The following is a 23288-nucleotide window of genomic DNA, read 5'->3' on the forward strand; positions in this document are numbered from 1 at the left end:
AACGAGCTACCGAGCCCTCTCTGACCTAGTCCGGAGAACGAGCTACCGAGCCCTCTCCAACTCTGTCTGGTCCAGAGAACGAGCTCCCGAGCCCTCTCTGACCTAGTCCGGAGAACGAGCTGCCGAGCCCTCTCCGACTTCGTCTGGTCCAGAGAACGAGCTCCCGAGCCCTCTCTGACCTAGTCCGGAGAACGAGCTGCCGAGCCCTCTCCGACTTCCCATGCCAAGCTTCCATACTTGGACTTCTCCCGTGCCAAGCTCTCTGCTTGGTCTTTTCCGTGCCAAGTCTCCATACTTGGACTTTTCCCGTGCCAAGCTCCCTGCTTGGAATTTTCTGTGCCAAGTCTCCATACTTGGACTTTTCCCCGTGCCAAGTCTCCATACTTGGACTTTACCGAATCAAGTCAACTCAAGTCGGGTCAACCAGGTCAACCTTGACCGAAGGTTGTGTTAGGACCGATGTGCCCGCTAGAGGGGGGTGAATAGCGGCTCACCCAAATCGTTCGCTTCCTACGTTGTTAGCTTGCGCAGCGGAATAATACAAAAATAAACAAGCTAAACAAAATATAAGACGAGAGAGAATGCAAACCAAGCTACACGATCATTTACGTGGTTCGGAGATAAAGCTCCTACTCCACGGCGTGTCCGTAAGGTGGACGATCCCTATCCGTTGGTGGATTACTCCCCGGAAGACCTCCGGCTAGCTCAAACTCCTTGTGGGTGGAGAAACCTCACCACAAACTCACCAAGACCTCTTGGACACAAGAAAAACTCTTGAGCACTTGTAGACTACTAATTAGACCTTAACCAAGTCTAATTTCGTCAACTCAAACCAAGCTCCCAAGCTTTGGTTTTATAGCCCGCGGGTTGAAAACCCCGCCTACCAGTCGACTGCTAAAACATGCAGTCGACTGCCCTCTGTGGAAATTCGACCGTTACACCTCAACGGCTCGATTCACACATTCTCATTGCCACCGATCGGCCGATCGCACTACCGATCGCTAAAACATGCAATGCAGTCGACTGCTACAGTAGCGCTACAGTACTGCTACAGTAAACCCTAATTCTTATATTTTACTCCGAGTACAATCTCTCAGCACTCGTCCCTGCCCGACCAACCTAGACCTAGCCTTCTAGCCTCCTCCATCAGCCTTGCGTCCCTCGGATGCCTCCCCATCCTTCACGTCTTGCCTTCTGGAGCTTCCATCGGCCTTGTCATTGTTGTCGGGTCTTCTTTGCCAAGAGGTCGCACCTCCGGGACTTCATCCATTGCCAAGTTACACTTGGACTTACGTTGCCAAGACTACATGCTTGGACTTACACCGCCAAGACTCATCCTTGGACTTTCCTCCTTTGCCAAGATCACACTTGGACTTCCTTGTTGTACCTGTATCCTACACACTTACACTGCATATCAAATACAACAATAAACCTAACTTAAACCTTTGCCCAAACATCAAAACCTAGGGTCACTAGATTGCTCCAACAATCTCTCCATTTTTGATGTTTGGCAAACCGTTTAAGTTAGGGAAACAATATATCAATAATAATGCAAATAAACATGCAATCTACACATGCATAAATCATGGAACCTAATCCTAGGCTCCCCCTTCACCTAAGCTCCCCCTTGAGTTAGGATTTATTGCAGAGGTAAACTTCTCCCCCTTTGCTAATAAATGAGCAATCGCTCCCCCTTTACCTAAGCTCCCCCTTGAGTTAGGATTTCTTGCAAAGGTATGTAGGTTTCCCACTTAAACCTAAATTTCTCCCCCTTTGTCATACATCAAAAAGAGCTCCAACAATATCCCAATTATCGGACTCTTTGACCTCTAATGACCATAGACATCATGTATTAATTTCCCATAAGATTACATACATGTTCACCTCTCTTTTAGTCATTTTCTAGTGCTGAAAAATATTTTTAGATCGTATCAGTCGACTGCAAGAAGTACCAGTCGACTGCCCCCATGAAAGCTCGTGAACAGTGTTACCAGTCGACTGGTAACTGTACCAGTCGACTGGTACACTATTCATGAAAAAATCAGCCTTTTCTGGCCAACTTCAGAAATGCGCCAGAAATTTCACAGACCTCCAAAAATCTCCAAATTTTGTGGAGAGGTCTATTATATCAATATCTACTTGGGAAAAATATATATAAAAATATATCTATCACCAATCCCAAGATTGACATAAAACACAAAACTAGCTAAAAAGTTCAATTGAACATTGACCTAAAGTCCTAGTTTTGGCTTCCTCTTGATGTATTTGCCCATACTAAACCATAATGCATCACTAGCATTAGTTTATATGGCATCTATATATCAAAAACTAATTTTCATGCAATATGAACCCAATTCATATTTCTATGCATGAAACTCAACTCAATTGTGCCAACCCACTATGTTAGAGACTTAAGTCCGTCTCCTAACCACTTGGCACATTTGATAACCCATCTACCATGGGTCCCAAAGGCTCTTCCTAATCTTAGGAATCTTAACCTTAGTCACCTCCCTTGGTGACTCATCCACTATAGCTAGGTCACTTCGATGCACCTCGGGTGACACTTGGCCTACTAAACTCACCTTCTTAACCTTAGACACCTTGTTTTTGATTAATTTCTTCTTGTCCTTAATCTTGGACACCTCATCCTTGCTATAATTATATGCTACCCTAGCATATTCCTTCTTATTGGCCTTGGATGACTCTCCCTTGTCCTTGGCAACACCTCCCATACCAATGTCATGTGCTACCTTAACATTTGACGTCCTTTTGGTCTTGGAAAAGATTTTTATGTTTTAAAGGAGTAACTCCCCCTAAAAACATGGTTAAACTTCTATCATTGCACCAACAATGACTTGGGGTTCCTAAATAATTAGGAAAACCAAAACTTGAAGTTTTGAGGTTAAAAATTCAATAATGAAACTAAACTCAACCGAAACTTTACTTTGGTTTTTCTTAACCAAACCATACTTGTTTTCATCATGAAAACTCATGTAGACATTATTTAGAGTATACTTTATCAAGGAAAAATAGTTTTCTATGAAAATACTTCCTATTTTCAAAGATTGACACAAATTTGAAAACTCTTGAAAATTTCAATGTTTTCTCCTAGTTTGTGTCTAACTTTCCAATGATGATTACTATCAAAAGATAGTCTTCACCAAGGTTTTTCAAAAGTATTTTGAAATCTTTTTTAAAACCAATATCCAACCACGTTCTTTGGGCTCAATGCACATGACTTGTACATTAGCTTTCCCAATGATTGGAAGACACATAACTATGTGTTTTGATGAGGCTAAAACTCAACAAGATGCACTAGATCAACATCTTGAGTTTAGTTCACCATCTTAACATCTCACTTGTATCTAACGTGTATTAAAACACATACAAGTCACCTTATAGTTCTTTGTGAGATGTATATTTGGTCTTGCCCTAAACTAAGGGATCATGCATCTCTATCTAGGCATTGTAAAAATCATGATCATCCATCTAGGATGCCACTTGATATAATCCCTCTTGTTGGGATATTTACCATTTATAATAGATGTCATTTGTCCTTAAATAACAAGGGAATTAAAGTAATGCATGATGTTACATGGCATACATCAAAATAAGCAATTTTCAAAATGAAAAGCAAGATATAGCTACATGATGTATGTATGACATGACATGATATTTTTGTATTTTTCATAATAAAATATGAATGCTAAATATAAATATGATGTCATGACATATGATAGGCAAACAAAACATGGCAAGTTAGCATAAATAAAATTTACCTAGATTACCTATCTAAGTATTCTTAACCCTAGCTAACTCAAAATTTAACCCTAAATTGCCCATGATTTTCCATGAAAATGCCAAAACCCAATTTTGACATTTATTTTTCCTTTCTAAATTTGTGTCATTTTAACTTAAACAAATTTCTCAAAGTATGGTACATTTTACTCTTTCCAAGAGTAAATGAAATCAAATTAAAACTTAGATTTGCCTTTTACCTTTTAAGAAAATATCAAAACCCCAACTTAGCATTTCTTATCCTTTTCTAAATGTGTCAATTTAAATTAAGTTCAAAACCTCAAAGTTTGACACATTTCACTCTTCCAAAGAGTGAACATTTTACATTATGACCTAGATTTTTCTTTAATTACTCTAAAAAGATACCAAAATCCCAATTTGGTATTTCTTATGTTTTTCCACATTGCGCCAATTTAATTCAAACATAATTCCTTAAGATTTGCCACATGTTACTCTTTTCCAAGAGTGACAATTTGGATTAAGGTTTACATTTCCCTTAATTCCATAAGAAAATCTCGAATTCTAAATTTGGCATCACTTTTGCTTCTCTCTAGTGTGTCAATTTAAATTAGATTTAACTCCTCAAATTTTGACACATTTTACTCTTTCAAAGAGTAACAATTATCATCCTTTTCATTTTCAAAGGTTAACAATCATTTTGAAAATGCTCTCAAGTGTCAACTTTCCCAAGGTTGGGTTAACTACCTTTCCAATTGGAGTTGACACTCTCTAAACCCATCTAGGGTGTAGAGAATATGTTCCTAGGAACCCAATACCTATTGGTGCTCCTTGGATGCTCTAGGTACTCACTAGGGATGACTTCCCTAGATACCTTTCTAACGACCTTTCTTGGCTTCTTAGAAGCCTTGGTCACTTCCACTAGGTCACTTCTAGGGTTAACTCCCTTTGTAACCTTATTTGTGACTTTATTAGGCCTTTTGGAGCCTTAGTCACATTGGTCTTGCCAAAAATACTCTTAGGGATTCCTTCCCTAGTATCTTTAACTTGACCTCTAAACCTAGGGTTGGTCCCATAACTATATGGAACCCTATGAAAGGAAGTCACATCCTTCTTGGCTTTAGGTTTGTATCCCAAACCTCTATAGCCATTGGATGGCTCTTGTCTAGTTTTTCTTAGGTTATGCTCATTTTGACCCCTAAGAATATTTTCCATTCTTGTTAAGGTCCTTTCTAAATTATCAAGTCTTGTCCTCAAGACTTGATTTTCATCCCATAAATCTCTAGATTTTGGTTTTTCATTGAATCCTTGAGCATTTCTATTTTTAGACATATATCTAAAATCCTTGGTGTTATTGCCTAAGTTGTTATTTACCTTCCTAACCTTAGGTGTGGTAAATCTAGCATAAGGAGGAATATATTTATCCTTAAGGTTATCATGCCTCCTATTCTCATGATAAATAGCATTAATATGATAAGAGTTATTTCTAGCATGCTTTTTATCATATGTCAACGGAATGGATTCATTAAATGATACCTTGGTTTTTACCTTGGAAGCTCCCTTCTTCTCCCACTTCTTCAAATGCGCCAATTTCTTGAGCTCTCCTCTCCTTGGGCACTTTGTGTGGTAGTGACCCCACTCACCACATGTAAAGCACCTAATGTGCTTCTTCTCCTTCTTCTTCTTCCTACAACTCACATTAGTTTCTAAATTAACTTTAGTGAGTTTAGGGTTTACCTTCTTGAGCGAAGGACACCTACTCTTGTAGTGCCCCATCTTACCACACTCAAAACATTTGATGTGGTCCTTTGTGCTCTTCTTGGTAGTTGAACTAGAGGGTTGAACTTCCAAGATCTCCTCTTCCTCAGATTTCTCTTCTTCCTCTTCACTTGAAGATGTGGACTCTTCCACTTCTTCATCTCTTGAGGATGTGGAAGATCTCTCCTCTTCCACCTCTTCCTTCTCTTTCTCTTCCTCCTCTTCCTTTTCCTCCTCGAATGTTGACCTCTTGTCAACATCAGATTGGTCCTTCTCTTCTTGGACCAATGAGCCATTTTCATTGGGCTCTTCCACTTCTTGGATTTTTATAGGGTCTTCATGATAGGCAATGATCTTTTTCCAAAGATCACTTGCATTTGTGGTTTCACCTACACTCAACAAAATATTAGAAGGTAGTAAATTATTCAAAATTCTCGTTACCTCCTTGTCTGCCTCCGATTGCTCTCGTTGCTCTTCGGTCCAATGCCGAGGTCGGAGGCGTTTACCCTTCTTGTCCGTAGGAGCTTCAAATGGGTCACTCAAGACAACCCATTGGTTCCAATCCATTTGGAACCATGTCTCCAACCGCTTCCTCCAATAATTGAAGTCTTCTTTGTCGTACGGAGGTGGAATTCGGATATCCCATCCGAGCGGTCCTTCGGACTCCATCTTCTTCTTCCTCTAGCTTCTTGCTCTCTTGGCGGTTAGTCCGTAGAAGAGCGACCTCGCTCTGATACCAATTGTTAGGACCGATGTGCCCGCTAGAGGGGGGTGAATAGTGGCTCACCCAAATCGTTCGCTTCCTACGTTGTTAGCTTGCGCAGCGGAATAATACAAAAATAAACAAGCTAAACAAAATATAAGACGAGAGAGAATGCAAACCAAGCTACACGATCATTTACGTGGTTCGGAGATAAAGCTCCTACTCCACGACGTGTCCGTAAGGTGGACGATCCCTATCCGTTGGTGGATTACTCCCCGGAAGACCTCCGGCTAGCTCAAACTCCTTGTGGGTGGAGAAACCTCACCACAAACTCACCAAGACCTCTTGGACACAAGGAAAACTCTTAAGCACTTGTAGACTACTAATTAGACCTTAACCAAGTCTAATTTCGTCAACTCAAACCAAGCTCCCAAGCTTTGGTTTTATAGCCCGCGGGTTGAAAACCCCGCCTACCAGTCGACTGCTCTCTGTGGAAATTCTGCTACAGTGCATCAGTCGACTGCTACAATCATCAGTCGACTGCTACAGTGACGCTACAGTACTGCTACAGTAACGCTACAGTAAACCCTAATTTTAGGATTTTACCTCGAGTACATTCACTCAGCACTCGTTCTTGCCTGACCAACCTAGACCTAGTCTTCTAGCCTCCTCCATCAGCCTCGCGTCCCTCGGATGCCTCCCCATCCTTCACGTCTTGCCTTCTGGAGCTTCCATCGGCCTTGTCATTGTTGTCGGGTCTTCCTTTGCCAAGAGGTCGCGCCTCCGGGACTTCATCCATTGCCAAGTTACACTTGGACTTACGTTGCCAAGACTACATGCTTGGACTTACACCGCCAAGACTCATCCTTGGACTTTCCTCCTTTGCCAAGATCACACTTGGACTTCCTTGTTGTACCTGTATCCTGCACACTCACACTGCATATCAAATACAACAATAAACCTAACTTAAACCTTTGCCCAAACATCAAAACCTAGGGTCACTAGATTGCTCCAACAGGTTGCACCCACAATCTCCCAAGTTTGTATTCTTGTCAAACATCAAGATATAACTTTTCTATTCTCGTCAAACATCAAAATACAACTCGAGTCAGGTCAACTCGAGTCGGGTCAACCAGGTCAACCTTGATCTAAGGTTGCACCAACAACACTAATAATCAAACTCAGATTTTGATATATGACAAAGGTTAAAGTTAGATTATGTTGTGAGTGGAAACTAACAAGTTACACCTTTGAGACCGAGTTAGGTTACTAGGGAAATGACTTCTAGGCTTCTCTTGATATCGAGCACGCCTTTGAGACCTTGGGTGGATTGAGAAACATGAACCAAGTGTGTGGCAGGTAAGTGTTTATCACCGGGAACATTAGGAACTCGATTGAATGACCACTTGACTAAGATAAAGATCGAAACTTGAAGAGTTTAAGTCACTTATTGCACTGTGCACAAGAGACTTATGCTTAGGTCATACTTGAATTATTTCCACGATCATGCTCATCAATGAAACTTGTAGATAGGGTTAGGAAAGTGTACTAGGGATTATGATGCATTATAGAACACCTGAGTTTAGATTGCGGCATTTTGCTTCAGGACAAGCAAAAGTTTAAGTCTGAGGGTGTGATGTGTGTAAATTGTATACACTTGTTTAGCATGTTTTAACGCACATTTACATATTTTACGCATGATTTGTCTATACATTTTCATACTCTTTGACTTATTTTCAACATAAACACTTTTCTTTATTCAGAGACCTGCTCTTGTGTATTTTCTGTCTTCAAGAGTCGAATTTAGAGAAGAAATGGTGTTCATAGCTGATCTAGACAACAAGCAAAGGAAGACAACATTGGCTATGTGAGCCAAACGACTGTGTCAAAGGAGCAGGAAGGAAAATAACCTTGGCCGTGTGGAGCAGACAGGCCGTGTAGCTTCACCAGAGGAGGAGAATGACATGGTCGTTTGGATTGGCACAGCCATCTCATCCCAGCAAGCACAACCAGAACCTAGCCATGTAGATCTACACGACCTAAGCAACTTCTCCACATGGCCGTGCAACATTCCAGAGAAGAGGCAAGCCAAGGCCATGTGTGTCACACGACCGTGTGAGGTGTCCAGAGGCAAAGATTGGCACGGTCGTGTGAGCCAACTAGAGAAAGAATAGTACACGGCCGCGTGAAGGCCACATAGCCGTGTGAAGGCCACATAGCCGTGTGAAGGCCACACAGTCATGTGACCTTGGCCGAGGGCAGAGCAACTGGGGCCGTGTGTGCCACACGGCGGTGGCACGGGTCGTGTGGTGCCTGTGCCCTGCACTATATAAAGATCTTCTTCCTCTTTTCAACGAAAGGATGCTCTCCCTTTTGGGGAGATCAAATTTGGGGTCAATCTCTAACTGTGATCTAGTGTTCCTAAGTCATTTCCATCTCAGATTCAACTCCAAAAGTGAGGGATTGGTTCAAAAGATCACTCATCATCGCTAGATAAGCATTTCTATTTTCTTCTCTCGATTTGGGTTGAAATATTTGTGATCTCTTTGTCTTCGAATCTCTATCTTTATATTATGGAGTAGATTCATTGTTCTAGAACCAAGGAAGTATTTGTGGTATGATTTGATGTAAGAATCTCATGGATGTGCCAATTTCCTATACCAATGATATTGTTATGTTTTGTATCTATTTGATCTTGTGTGGATTGATTGTGTTTGGGTCTGATTTCTACGTTGGATTGGATGTTTGTGCCACTTGTGGATCTCATAGAGGGATTCCCTAGATCATATGATCGAGAGGCGCTAGTGACAAGTTTCTCCACTAACGAACATCTAGGGAATCTCCTTGAAGGGTGAAGCTAGTCTTACAAGGAGGTGGATTAGTTGAGTGCATTTATTCCTTATGCCTTTATGTGGATTGAATGGTGATGTGCTTCTATGTTGTATGACCGAGGGGCGTTGGTGACAGGCTGTCCCACTAAAGGACTTCATGGAGACCATAACTATCAAATTACTAGAGGTATAGATAAAAATTCCTTACCGGTTGACTTCTGCAGGAGGAAACCAGCAACTTCCTGCAAATTCATGACAATTGAGAATAAGAATTGGTAGATCACCTTACATTGATAAATATCACAATGAAACCGGACTCCTAAAACTCTCACAAAACTAAGTTCTTACATTTGCTTTTCTATTTCTATTTCTAGTTGCTACTCAGCATGTTCATTTCCTTTGTCGATTGTTTAGCTAATTCGTTGTGAGACATCTCTAGTGCTTATAACTAGTCCCTGTGGATTCAATATCTTTTTATTACTTACGACGAAATCATGCACTTGCGGTTGAGTTAATACCACTCGACCGTTGATGACGACAAAGGTTTAAGGTTGTCGCTCGATCGTTGATGAAGACAAGGATTTAAGGTCGTCGTTCGACCGTTGATGTAGACCAGGGTTTAAGGTCAGCGCTCGACCGTTGATATAGGGAAGGGTTTAAGGTCGTCGCTCGACCGTTAATGACGACAAGGGTTTAAGGTCACTACTCACCGCTTGACCGTTGATGTAGACATTTCTCAAGAGGCATTCTTTGCTTTTATTCATATTTTGTCATGCGTTTAGGAACAAAAATACATAAATTCACTCACGCACCTTTCATCTGGCCCTGTAGGGTTGGAGATGATTCGCGCTCCATGGCCACTCTGTCTTCTTTTTATGTTCCTGATCAGCTGTGATTAATATGGTGGCCTCCGTCCAGCTTGGGCGAATTTGGACTTCCTCCTTTTCTTCATAGACCAACCCATGAAGCTTCTTGGTGACGACGTTCACCTCCAAGAGCGGATTCTTTCGAGCGCTCCTTGCTTCAGACTTAACCATCTCAACATAGCATCGTCGAACGGCTAGCTGATCGCCTCTGACATCGCCCACCAGCTCATCTACTAGAAACTTGATCTTTTAGCAGTAGGTAGACACCACCGTCCGGAATTCGTTGAGGGATGTTCGGCCCAAGATGGCGTTGTAGGCCGACGGTGCGTCCACCACGATGAAGTTTGTGGTCCTGATTCTCCTCAGTGGCTCTTCCCCGAGCGAGATGACCAGTCGGGCTTATCCGAGCAGTAGTACCTCGTTGCCCGTGAAGCCGTAGAGTGAGGTCGTCATGGGCAGCAACTCACTTTGATCGATTTGTAATCGATCGAATGTCTTCTTGAAGATGATGTTCACCGAACTCTCTGTATTCACAAAAGTTTGGTAAATAGTATAATTAGTAATTACCGCCCAGATAATCAGTGTGTCGTCATAAGGAATCTTCACTCCCTCTAAATCACTGAGGCCGAAGCTGATCTCGGGCCCTTCGGCTTTCTCCCTGCTGCATCCCATGGCATGGATCTCCAGTTGCCGAGCGTACGACTTCTTGGCTCTGTTAGAGTCGCTGCCAGTCGGCCCACCGACGATCATGCCTATTTTCTTCTTCCCGAGAAGAGAGTCTATTTCGCTCGGCAGGGACTCGAGCAGGATCATCATTATCCCTCCCCTGGTGCTGATTGTGCCACTCGGGCGCTCTTCTTTCATCCTCTCCTCGCCCGGCAGATCATTTTCTATGTCGCCAATCGGGACTTGGAGATCGACGACGGTATCCTCTTTGTGCTGGCTAACTATCAATTGGTGTCAGATCATAGCAGTCGCGCGTGTTATGCGTCGCCGACTGGTGAAAGGAGCAAAATATTGGCGTCTATATCTTGCCTCTTGTCATCTTCTGCCGACTGGAGGCCATATGCTGCACGGCATGTGTCCTAGCCTCTTAGTGTGGTCGCGCTCCCTCCGCTCTTGGCCCTTTAGGCGGCTGGTGGTTGTTCGATGGTCGCCGCTCGGGCGCCGACGAGGGCTCGGCCTACGTTTCCTTCTTCCTCGCCGCCTGGGCTTCTTCCACGTTTATGTATTCATTGGCTTTCTTGAGCAGGTGGTCGAAGTCCCTGGGCGGCTTCCTGATGAGCTACCGGAAGAATTCTACTTCGACGAGCCCTTGAGTGAAGGCGTTCATCATTGTCTCGGATGAGACCGAGGGGATATCCATGGCTACTTGGTTAAAGCGCCTGATGTACGCTCGGAGCGCTTCCTTGGGCCCTTGCTTTAAGGCAAAGAGGTTGACGCTCATCTTCTGATAGCATCGGCTGCTGGCGAAATGGTGCTGGAACGTAACTCGGAAGTCTTTGAAACTTCGTATTGAGCCATCCGACAGTCTTCGGAACCAGTGCTGTGCTGAGCCGGAGAGAGTAGTGAGAAATACTCGGCACTTCACCCCATCCGTGTACTAGTGCAGCGTGACCGCATTATCAAACTTATCCAGATGATCATCTGGATCGGTTGTTCTGTTGTATTCCCCGATCGCCAGTGGGGTATAGTACCTGGATAGAGGGTCACTCAAGATCGCCTGAGAGAACTGTAGATTTATCCGCTCGGGTGATGCGTGACTTCTAGACGCCTTTCCTTTTCGTGCATCTCGAACGGGAGTGTCATCCGAAGATGACCCCCCTCTCCTGGTTCGCCTGAGCTATTTCTGAGGGGGTTTGGAACAAGGCGCGATGAAATGGGATGGGCGCGGGTGGCGCTTCCTGCATGCCAGTCGAACCTCTATTCTACCCCCATATGGAAACTAGTTCCGGTCGGTCTTCTAGTCCCACTCGCCCTCCTGCTGCCGAAGTCGTCGGCTGTTGTACTAGCCGATCGGCTAGTGCTTGCTGTTGTTGTTGCTCAAACATCTTCCCCACTCGGGCTTGCACGAGCATGTCGAGCTCCTCTTTGGTGAGTGTCACGATTGTGAGTCGTCCAACGTCCTCCATCTTCTCAACTCGGATGCAGGTTAAGTTCCCACAGACGGCGCCAAATATGATCCTGTCCGAAAGTTAGTGAGATGGAAAGCTGGGGATGTGGCGCTCCCGCTGACCGCCTGTAGACTTCGCTTGGACCTGTAACACAAATTACGTCAGTGCCGAACCAGGGAAGGGGTCGGTCCCCGACGTTGGCCCTCCGGCGCTCAAGTCAGTCACCAGCGATGAAGTAGAAGGCGGAGCAAAATGAACAGTAGCGAGAACAGTATCTATTGCGTATTGCGTACCTCCGCTGATGCTTGGACCCCCTTTATATAGAGTTCATATAGTACGCATACACGCTCCCCAAGGTGAGTATGCTTCCCAAAGTTTTTTCTGAAAAGACTTGTCAGTAAAGTGCCCCTGGCACAGTACCTTAACAGGCCGAGCATATCTTTGAAGTGACAGTGGAAGCTTCCGTCGTACGATATTCTGGCTGTCCATGCCCAGTATCGGTGGCACCAACTCCCAAAAGTATGTCGATGGATATCAGAGGGAGTGTACTGCTGGGCCGAGCGGGTTGGTCGCTTGGCCGCTTGGCCAGAATTTCACCGCTTCAGTGTTCCGTCCGGTCGACCAAAATCTTGCTACTCCTGTGAGTGTGTCCGCTCGACCGAAGTTCCATTCCGTCACGGCCGAGACCTGCTGCCAGGCTGAGCGGGGTAGCTGCTTGGCCGAAGTTGAACTTTGCCAATGCCGAAACCTGCTGCCTGGCTGAGCGGGGTAGTCGTTCGGTCGAAGTTATACTCTGTCAATGTCGAGCTCTGCTGCCTGGCCGAGCGAGATAGTCGCTCGATCGAAGTTTCGCTCTGCCAATGTCGAGCTCTGCTGCCTGACCGAGAGGGGTAGCCGCTCAGCCCGGCTTCTGCACATAGTCTCCTCCTCCGTTCGGCGTCCAATACTCTATTGAGAGTCAACCATTTAACACCTCCTTGTGTCGAAGGCGGGATCAGACCAGAACCTTCTCCTCCGGGTTGGGGCATGGTCGTCAGACCGCTTGATGCTATCTGCGCGTTGATCGCCTTGACTTTGACCTCCACCGTGGTCGTTATCCTCTGCGTGGAGCCCTTCATCATCACTGCATCAAGTTCGTTTAATGAGATTCATTAAGATAAATAAACTAAGATCAAACTTCAAATATTCGGCTCGTTCGTGAACATATTCGTTAAGCTCATGAATAAACTTTTAAATAAAAAAATAATAGTTTTGATATTGATTTTATATTTTAATTATGAAATATATATATATATATATAAATATATTATATTTATTTATTAGAATGAAATTATAAATTTTAATATGAATATTATAATTTTCTCTAAATATATAATTTAGTTTTTAATAAATATTTAAATTTATAATTTATATTTATTAATCTCGTTTAGATTCGATAAAAGCTCGAATAAGCTCGTGAGACATGAATATATTTGTTAAATAAAACTTAAGCTCGACTTAATTATAAATGAGCCAAACTTAAATATTCAAAAATTCGACTCGACTCGATTCGAGTATATCCTTAATTCTTCCTAGTAGGGATCCTCTGGTCCACAAATTATGGACCAAAGGATGATTCTTTGAATAAATGAAATCATCCAAATCAAGAATCTATAAAAAAAAAAATAATAATAATAATAATAATAATAATAGATCATCTCCTTATTCATAATTTACGGAATACAGGATCCGTCCTCAATTCTTCCTCCCCTCACGGAATTCAGGATCCGTCCTCAATTCTTCCTCCCCTCTCCTAAACGAAGCCTTTGCCCCATTATTAATTGTTAAACGATGATTATTAATTTACTAAACTGATAAATACTTTTTCATGATTAATGGGGAAACAACCGAAGCCTGCCACCGCCGCTTCCCGGTTAATCTGCCGGCACCGACACCCTCTCTCCCAGTCGTCCGATACATTCACCCAGATGATTCATACCCACCCAGTTACCCGATCATTTTCAGCCTTTCTCATTTTGCGGTCCCCGCAGCTCATTCGAATCACATGGCGAGATGGGAACAGGGGGAACAATTTCAAGGTAAATGATCAAAAATCCCAGAGTCAGCTCACCGTGAGTGAGAATAAGAACAACAACAGACGGCTACACGTGGCGCGGGTCCACCCAAACATCACCTCCACCAGTGAAGCCTAATCTCACCGCGGTGGCGTCACCGCCTGCAGTTTGAAGCATCCCCACCGCTGTGGATCGTGTCTGCGACTGCTGCGGCTATAAACTGAACACGGACACAGATCAAGGCGAAGGCGAAGGCGAAGGCGAGTGGAAAGAGAGGAGAGGAGTTGCTGCGACTGTGTCTGCGCTGGGACCTCAAATTCGCCATCAAATTGAGTTCGTAGATTCCGGGTGAGTTCGGTGGAGTTCGGCATTCGTGCTCAGTCACCTGGGCGGAAGAACTGCAGCCTACTTTGCGGGTATCGAGTAGCGGAGGCGCCAAGAGCGGAAGGAGGAGTGAAATTTTTCCGGTGATCAGTTCTTAACCTCGACCTCTTTTCTGTCTTGTTTTCTTCTCCGCCGTCCTGTCGTTTATCGTGTGGGCCTGTCTGCTTTGCTTTTTGCCTTTCTGGAAAGCATCCATTTTAGTTTGTACATTTGCATCTTTGTTGGCTTCTTGTTGGAGCTGGGATTTGGACTGAATGCTTTTGTGGCTAATCTGCAGGAGGAGCCTATTAATTTCTGGGCTTGTGGTTTTGTTGAGATCTAGACAGTGTCACTTACATTTGATGTAATCATTGCTAGGTCTACATCCGAGTTAAATGAGTGTTTTTTTTTCTGTTTCCATTTTCGCTAGATAGTTCTGGAGCAGTTTATTGTGTCTGATTGCTTTCGTCACTTAATGGATCACTGCTTTGTATGGTTCGACAGTGTTGATGCTTTTGAACCAATTCATTATCCTGATGAATTTGTTTGTTGAAATGGATTTGTAGTTAGCCGAGTGATACAGTAATTTATTAACGGCGTTAGACCAAGACGCACCACCAAGGTGTTGGCTTTTATTAGTTGCCTAGATGGCATGAGTAATGAATTTTCCTCTTTTTTGCATTAAAGTGAGTACAAAAGTATCTCTAAATCACTATCGAATCGTAACTTCTTTACCATACTTCTCCTCTTGTGAGTGATAAATAAAAATTCAGGATTAGTCAGGCGATTATCAAAAAATAAATAAATGTGCATGTAGCTCTTTCTGTCGTTTCAATAATGAACTATTTTTGTGTAGCATAATGGTAATTTTTCAAATTAGTTATAGGGGCATGCTCTTTTATACAAGCATCAAAGTGTTTATTCTCTAAAAGGATCTATTATGTTATTTGTGTTGGAGAATTTTCAATGTTGATGGGTTGGAATAAGGGCTTATCGATTTATAGTTGTTGAGAATCCCAAATAGCATAATCATGTTTCCTAAAGGCTTAATGTGCCGCTATTAATGGTGTGCAATTGGTGTCTTACTAATCCACAATGAAATTATTTTTTTCTTCCTTGACTGCACTGTAGAGGAAGAGCCTATGATCCACCCAACAAGGGAACAATGTCTTCTAATCCTTCTGTCAAAGCATAGCATTCTTCTATAGGTGGCAGAATTATGTTGCCACTAGAGGGACAATAGAGACTGTTAAATGTTGCATTAATTCGAAGTGAATTTGCCTAGCCCACTCTTTTTCTTTTATAGACTAATCTGCAACTCTTTTGTCATGATAGTCTTGGATTGCACCCATCCAAGTTTTATCCTTTGCAATTGGAACAATCCCAATCACACATGTTTGAAGTATTGGTTCACTGGATCACACCACTTGGGCTTAGATTGGATTGTTGGTGCACAACTCACACGTGGAGCAACCATCATACATGGCAATAAAGGCGAGGGAGACATCTTGTATGACAATAAATTATCTTTGCGACTTAACAATGTCTACTTATGAAGTGCAAAGTTAGCCAACAAAGTGCCACATTGAGCCTCATGTTTTCCATGATAGTTGAGTTTCGTTTGCCAAGTGTGCTTGTGTGTGCCACATGGATGGCATGATCATGTGTGCACTTGGCTCGAACAATCATATGCTTTGCACGTAATTCTACTATGCAAAGCACATGGTGCCTCCTCTAAGTCCACCTTTTCATCACAACATAACTTTATGGAAGGATTTATACTTAGATATCTTAATCTCCTTCCAAATTTTAGGTATGAGACTATATGCCTCTATGAACCCTAAGAGCTCTCTTCTTCGCTTTCTCCATGTTTTGAAGACTCTTCTTTAAACCCTTTTTATTCTGAAAAATTCCAACAGTATGTGTTTTATGATCATAAGTAATACTCGGGCACTTCTCACATGTTTACTGCTAAGATACTATATCGCTGGCTGCAAGCCTATCTCATTTTATTTGATTTTGTTCACCCATCATCATCATGAAATTAGCGACTAGAGCATGTGGGTCTCTGATTTATTTTGTGAAACTGATGCTTGTTCAAAAGGATCACAATTTTGGATGGAGAAAACTGCTGAAAAATGTTTTTTTTTTTACGGTCTGTGATAATTTCTACTATTCATTGCATCTTTGATGAGAAAATAAGTTAGGAAACCACACCACATGCATCTTAATATGTTAGGAAAAAAAAAAAAGGCAGCCCGGTGCACGAAGCTCCCGCCATGCGGGGTCTCGGGGAAGGATCCATTGTACGCAGCTTTACCCTACTTTTTGCAAGAGGCTGTTTTCAAGATTCGAACCCGTGACCTTTTGGTCACATGGCAACAACTTTACCGTTACGCCAAGGCTCCCCTTCTCATCTTAATATGTTAGACGCTTTCAATAATACATTAATAGTGGACTCCAAGTTTTGCGGATCAGTTCTGTGATTATTGCACAGATACTCCAAAAGGGGTTGCTGCAGAGAGAACATAACTGTTGATGGCATAGGTTGAAAATTCAGCAGGTAACATAAGTTAAATTGGTTGCATCTAACATTCTTGTAAACCCTACAGGGGAGAAGGTACATGAGGTACAACTTAAGAGAATTTCAAGGACCCTAGAGAGCTGAAGACTTGCTATTGATTTAAGTTTACAAATGGGTGCTAAAGAGTATGGTGAAGAAAGAGATGATTGTTCAAGTGATTTGGAGAAGGATTTTAAGCATAGTAATGATGGTGAATCAGATTATGAACCAGCAAGGGATTCACTTTCATCTCAAGGGGAAACTGCAACAAATACTGACAAGGTAAAAAGAGCATCAAGGGTTCCAAAGAAGGTTTCAAAAAGAGAAACAACTGAGAATGGTACTCGCACCTCAAGAGGAAGTGCTAATCATCAACAACATGGTCTGTTCAAAGCATCAAGTACGAGCCAAAAAAAGTGTCAAAAGCCTGTCAGAGCATCAGATTCAACTAAAACTCCTACCAATAAAAGGAAGGAAAGTGCAAGTGTTCCTTCAATAGCTTCATCTGAAGAAACTGAGGACAAAACAATTGAAGATGTTAAGGAAATAGATGTGATGGATGAGGCTCCTGTGTGTGATCAGAGTAATGGTACAGACAATGAAACAGTTGAGACAGAAGAGAATGCCATTAATGATGACAAGGCATGTGCATCTCAGAAGATTGAAGAGTTGGAGTCCAGAATTGAAAAACTTGAGGAAGAACTTAGAGAAGTTGCTGCTCTTGAGATTTCTCTCTATTCTGTTGTACCAGAGCATGGCAGTTCAGCACATAAGGTTCACACACCAGCTCGGCGTCTTTCAAGGCTATATATTCATGCTTGCAAATATTGGACTCAGGACAAGAAGGCTACAATTGCTAAAAATACTGTGTCGGGACTCATACTTATTGCAAAATCCTGTGGCAGTGATGTTTCAAGGTACTGAAATTTTGTATCTAAAAACTAAGAATGTATGCATTTTTTGATCAACTAATAATTTGGCTAGTTTTCTTAGGTTGACATTCTGGTTGTCAAACACAGTTGTCCTTAGAGAGATTATCTCTCAAACTTTTGGCAACTTGTCCAATTTCAATGCAACTATGAAGATGGTTGCATCAAATGGTGGTGCAAGGAAAACTGATGAACAACATACATCACTTAAATGGAAAAACAATTCTGGCAACAAAAAAGGAAAAAACCTTGGCCTTTTGTCAGTGATATATGATTGGCAAGATACAAACACATTTACACAAGCTCTGGAAAAGATTGAATCTTGGATATTCTCCCGAATTGTTGAATCAGTGTGGTGGCAAGTAAGTTTTATTTCTTCTTTTATATGTCATCTTGAGATAATTTTTAGGCCATTCTTGCTAGTGTCTTAATATGCATAAGCAATCTAGGACTGCACTTTTCTAATGGGAAGTGTTATAAAAAATATATGATTGCTTCATACTTGCTTATTCAGCATAAACATTCTAATGGTTCCATGTCAGGCTGTGAAATCCAATTACATTCAGGATTTTCAAATCAGCTGCTAATTTCTAGTGCAAAACATTTTGCTCATGGTCTTGCTGTAAGTTTTATTTTATAATGGTTAATTGATTAACCACTTATTCCAAAAGGTTAAGTTATTAGAAAAGAGACCAATTTTACCAAATTTTACCTACCTCAGTGTGCTAATCATTTGGCCAAATTATGTAAGCTGAACATCTTTAGTCATTTCAAAGAGATTTTTTTGGTTATCCTCTAGTTCTTCGGGTAGCCTTCTTTCATATTTAGACATTGGCATGGTGTTTTTTCCCTCCTTTTTGTCATGTGTGATTTTATAATTCAGACATTGGCACCCCACATGCAAACACCAATGGAGGACTTGTACACTCCAAGAATCTCAGGAAAATTGCTAGAACCATCACTTGGTGATCAGCCGCAAGGAAGCTTTTCTATCAATTTATGGAAAAGTGCATTTCATAATGCTTTCAGTAGAATATGCCCAGTCCGTGCCGGAGGCCATGAGTGTGGCTGCTTACCTGTATTGGCGAGAAAGGTATGCTCTGCCATCGCTGATGAACAATTCATCATTAACATCAACAACAATAGGCATTTGTTGGCTACATGGATCTTAGTCCTCCATTGTGCTCTATGTAAGGCAATATCCTTAGTAATATTCCAATCGATAGTTTAGTTTTCTCACATTAAATTCAGTTTTCTTTGGCCTTCATCTATCCTTAACATTTCTGACTCCATTCCATTCAAATTTGTAACTATAGAATTGTTGATTGCTTTTGAACATTTTTATACCATCTAACCTGGTTTCTCTTATTTTATATCTCTTGGACTTGCATCTAATTGCTCTCGGGTATTGTTTTTTATTTTCCTTGCATTCTATTTCCGTAACATTATACATTAATTCTTTACTCTCTGCTAACTTACTTTTTAGTATATGTTGCACAGTCCAACACCCCAATGTGTATTTCTAAATTCCTTCTAGATTTCAGTAGTTAGGTTTCTTTTGAGTTTTTCCTTGAGTGGTTATGGCATCGGAGATATATATATTTGAACCATTCTGTGGATGATAAATTTCTTGTATTCCTAGGTGATGGAGCAATGTGTATCTAGATTAGATGTTGCCATGTTCAATGCAATTTTGCGCGAGTCAGCTTATGAGATTCCTACCAATCCTATTTCCGATCCAATTATCGACTCCAATGTGTTGCCAATTCCTGCTGGCAATTTAAGCTTTGGATCTGGTGCACAACTCAAAAACTCTGTAAGTATTATTATCTGCATTATTCTTTTGGTGTTGATGAAGGGATTTTACTGTTATTTTATTCACATTATCTGTGAGGTCCAGTTATTAGTTCCTGATTTATCTATTGAACTATGCTTGAGGTATTTGATTGGAAGTTGGAAGGAACCAATGACTAATCCTATTCAAGCAAATAGCCCAGCTTTACTTCAGCTTTATACTAAAATAAATTTTGGAGATATTTGCTACCGGTGACTACCAATATAAAATAGGACAATCCGGTGCACGAAGCACCTACCAATGTAGAGTCTTGGGAAAGGATCGGACCACCGGTATGCTCTTATTAAATTTAATTATTTTTCTTTAGCTTCATTGTTAGGGAACCAAGTGTATGAAGTCCTTAGGCACCCCATACGTCCGTTTGAGCTTGACGAGCTTATCAGATGTCATAGTGGTGACAAGGCATAGGCTTCCATTGACAATGAAGCTCCCTCGCCTTGTGTTTGGGATCTACAAGACCCTCAAACAGGGACGAATGGGAGAGCGAATTTGTCAATACATGCACCAGGCTATTGGTAGACTGTGTGTAATCAAATACATTGCTCAGTATAAAGAATGGCACTTCTATGGGGACCTCTGGAGCACCCAAAGACAACCCCTAAAATAAATAAAATTAACAAGAGTGGAGCTTGCCAACCCGAGACTGTTGGAGAATGCTAGCACAAGCTAAGAGGTAGGCGAACTAGCACATTGCACAAGTGTCATGCTCAAAGATGAGCAAGGGTGATATGCTTGGATTCTTCACATTGAACTCCCCTCCTACCATGGTGATAGACCTTAGTGTGAGGGGGAGTAGTAACTAACACGATATGTTTGCACGTTAGGGGCTCGACATGTATCCCACCATAGTCACGCCACTTCTTGGTGGTGGTCGGGTCAGGGATCACCTCCTTTGAAGCCAGATCTTTGTTCCTTGGCCCAGGGTGATGTCAACCCCAAGGAATGGTGCATTCTAATGAATGTCATGGATTGTGGACATGATAGCTTTTGGTCATACGGATGCAGTCCCAAGGCCTAAGCACTGGAGGCAAAAAAGGGGATCTTTCTTTAGGCGTTGCCGCCATGAACAGTGGCAGTAGGGACAGAAGTTCACCAAAGAGCATAGTCCTAACTTGGTCGTTCACCTCAGCTAGTTCTCTCTTCAATCTTTGATAGTTTAGCAATGCTTCTCAAGGCTTGCTCCTACATGTTTGCCTAAAAGCCTAATTATTTGTGTAGGACCGCCCTTAACAAGCGTTGTTAGCGATTACTCTGAGTTGACCATGCGAGTGTTGATTATGAAACTCAATAGTGCCTTGATGAATTTTTTAATGTTATCTTTTCATTTGTACCTACTTATAATGTACTTGACCATATTCCTATTATCTTCTTGTTCTTTACCAAGATAAATGATACTTCTTTTCTTTTTTTCAATCGTCTTACACAGTAGAGTGTGGTGCTTTAATTTCCTTTATAATCTACAAACCTACTGGTTGTGAATTTTTATGCAGATAGGAAATTGGTCTAGATGGCTTACAGATGTAGTTGGCATGGATGATGACGATTCATGGAAAGAGGATGGAGACACTGATGAGAATGATAATGGAAAGGAAGTAACCAAATCAAAATCTTTTCGCCTTCTTAATGAATTAAGTGACCTTTTGATGCTCCCCAAGGACATGCTACTTGAAAAGGCAGTCAGGAAAGAGGTTAGCCTTTTGAAATATAGCTTTCTTTGTTTTGCAACTTTCTAATCTCACAGTTTTCTTTTGTGGCTATTGGTTAAATTATAAATCTCAGGTCTGCCCTTCAATCGGGCTGCCCTTGATAACACGGGTACTCTGCAACTTCACCCCCGATGAGTTCTGTCCTGATCCTGTTCCTGGAGTTGTGCTCGAGGAATTGAACACCGAGGTATGTGGTCTCTTCAACATTGCAATATTTTAACATTTTCATTTCTGTAACCTACCACCCCATGCTACAATTGTTTTATATTTTTTTTCTCCATTTTCAACCCCAGAACTTGATACCCTTCTTGTGGTTAGCTACTTATGAGGATCACACTGAAGGAACCTTTTACTAAACTTTTTCCATGCTCTAAAACTTTCCGAAATCTGCATTTCTGCCTGCTTCTTAAAGGATTCAAGTAATATTTGTTTACGATATATATGACTAATTATAGGTATCAAGTTATAACATTTGCCTTCGGAATCAAATGCAGAGCATTCTTGAACGCAGATTGTCTGAAAAGGAGCTAATCGGGGGCTTCCCCTGCGCAGCTGCTCCGGTAGTGTACTCGCCTCCTTCAGCGGATGATGTGGCTGAGAAGGTGGCTGATGTCAGTGGTAGAGCCGAGCTAGATCGGAGAGCATCCATGGTGCAGAGGAAGGGGTATACTAGTGATGACGACTTGGATGAATTAGACAACCCTCTTGCCGGAATCACAGACAAAACCACCCCTAGTAGTGGTGACAAAAAAGAAAACTCACAAGCTAATTCAGTTAGACACAAACTCCTCCGAGAAGTATGGTGCGTGTAAATACTAAACCTTCATCGAGTGCCAACCAAATCAAAAGCTCACAAACCTCCTATCTGAAAATACCATGGTACTGAAATTCTCATCTTCTGCTCATCCTATTCAGGTTATGACCGGAGGTATGAAAACTACATTCGGTAATAACACATTAGTTCGGTTCTTTGTACGAATTAGACGGTCTACATATCGTATTTATTCTCTCTGAAGGAATATATATGAAATCTTCCTTCAAATGAATTACCTGAATCTGCTGCATGGTCAGTTTGGTAGAAGTTGAAGCTCATGAGAGATATTTCCATAACTGCTTATGTATATGTTTGGTTTATGGAAGAGTTCATGCTTTCTTAAGAAATAGAATAAAATGGAAATCTCTTTGTTTGGTTTGAGATACAGAACTGTTTAATCTTGTTTCTTCAATGAAATTTATTTTGTACATTTTTTTTAATTACAGCTGCAGACATTGTGAATCAAATTAATCGATAGAGTGAACCAAATGAGCTAATTTGTTCGGGGAAAGTGCATTTTTTTTTTTGAAAGGTTTATAAAATCAAAAAAGTTTGAATGATTTGGAAGATGAGGTTTAAGATTTTTAATTAAGAATAGGTTTAAAAATTTCAATAATTAATAATAAAATAATATTATATATTTAGTATTGGAAACAATTGTGAAGCATTTAATTATAATGAAATATTAAGTTAGTTTTATTTATAATGTTTTATTTATTTGAGTAATGATATATTTATTTCTTTTAGAATAAATATATTTGATAAATTAAAAATATATATTATTATAATTAAATTAAAATTTATAAATTTATTAAATGAAAATTATAAATTAAATTAAATTAAATTAAATTTAAAATTATTAGTTAATTAATTTATCAATTAATAGTCTAAATTAAATTAAATTAAATTAAAAATAAGTCTAAATTAAATTAAATAAAAAATTATAATAAATTAAAATATTAAATAAAAATCTTCC

General features: G+C 41.2%; 1 protein-coding gene across 1 annotated transcript; it reads left to right on the plus strand.

The window, feature by feature from the left end:
* Nucleotides 1-14213: 14213 nt before the first annotated feature.
* LOC122031143 lies at nt 14214-22752 on the plus strand. The gene is made up of 8 exons (XM_042590239.1): nt 14214-14549; nt 17058-17925; nt 18002-18299; nt 18821-19030; nt 19580-19753; nt 21283-21480; nt 21572-21685; nt 21993-22752. Exons 2-8 carry the CDS (start codon nt 17141-17143, stop codon nt 22308-22310), a joined length of 2097 nt encoding a protein of 698 aa, XP_042446173.1. The 5' UTR covers nt 14214-14549; nt 17058-17140; the 3' UTR covers nt 22311-22752.
* Nucleotides 22753-23288: the final 536 nt, after the last annotated feature.

The sequence above is a fragment of the Zingiber officinale genome, chromosome 11A (assembly GCF_018446385.1).
Source record: "Zingiber officinale cultivar Zhangliang chromosome 11A, Zo_v1.1, whole genome shotgun sequence".
Taxonomy (NCBI): Eukaryota; Viridiplantae; Streptophyta; class Magnoliopsida; order Zingiberales; family Zingiberaceae; genus Zingiber; species Zingiber officinale.

Excerpts from the sequence above, each read along its gene's own strand:
- LOC122031143 (XM_042590239.1), top strand. The coding sequence starts at position 17,141 with ATGGGTGCTAAAGAGTATGGTGAAGAAAGAGATGATTGTTCAAGTGAT. Across the intron at positions 19,754-21,282 it reads GTGCACAACTCAAAAACTCT|ATAGGAAATTGGTCTAGATG; the intron begins GTAAGTATTATT and ends ATTTTTATGCAG. Across the intron at positions 21,481-21,571 it reads AAAAGGCAGTCAGGAAAGAG|GTCTGCCCTTCAATCGGGCT; the intron begins GTTAGCCTTTTG and ends TATAAATCTCAG.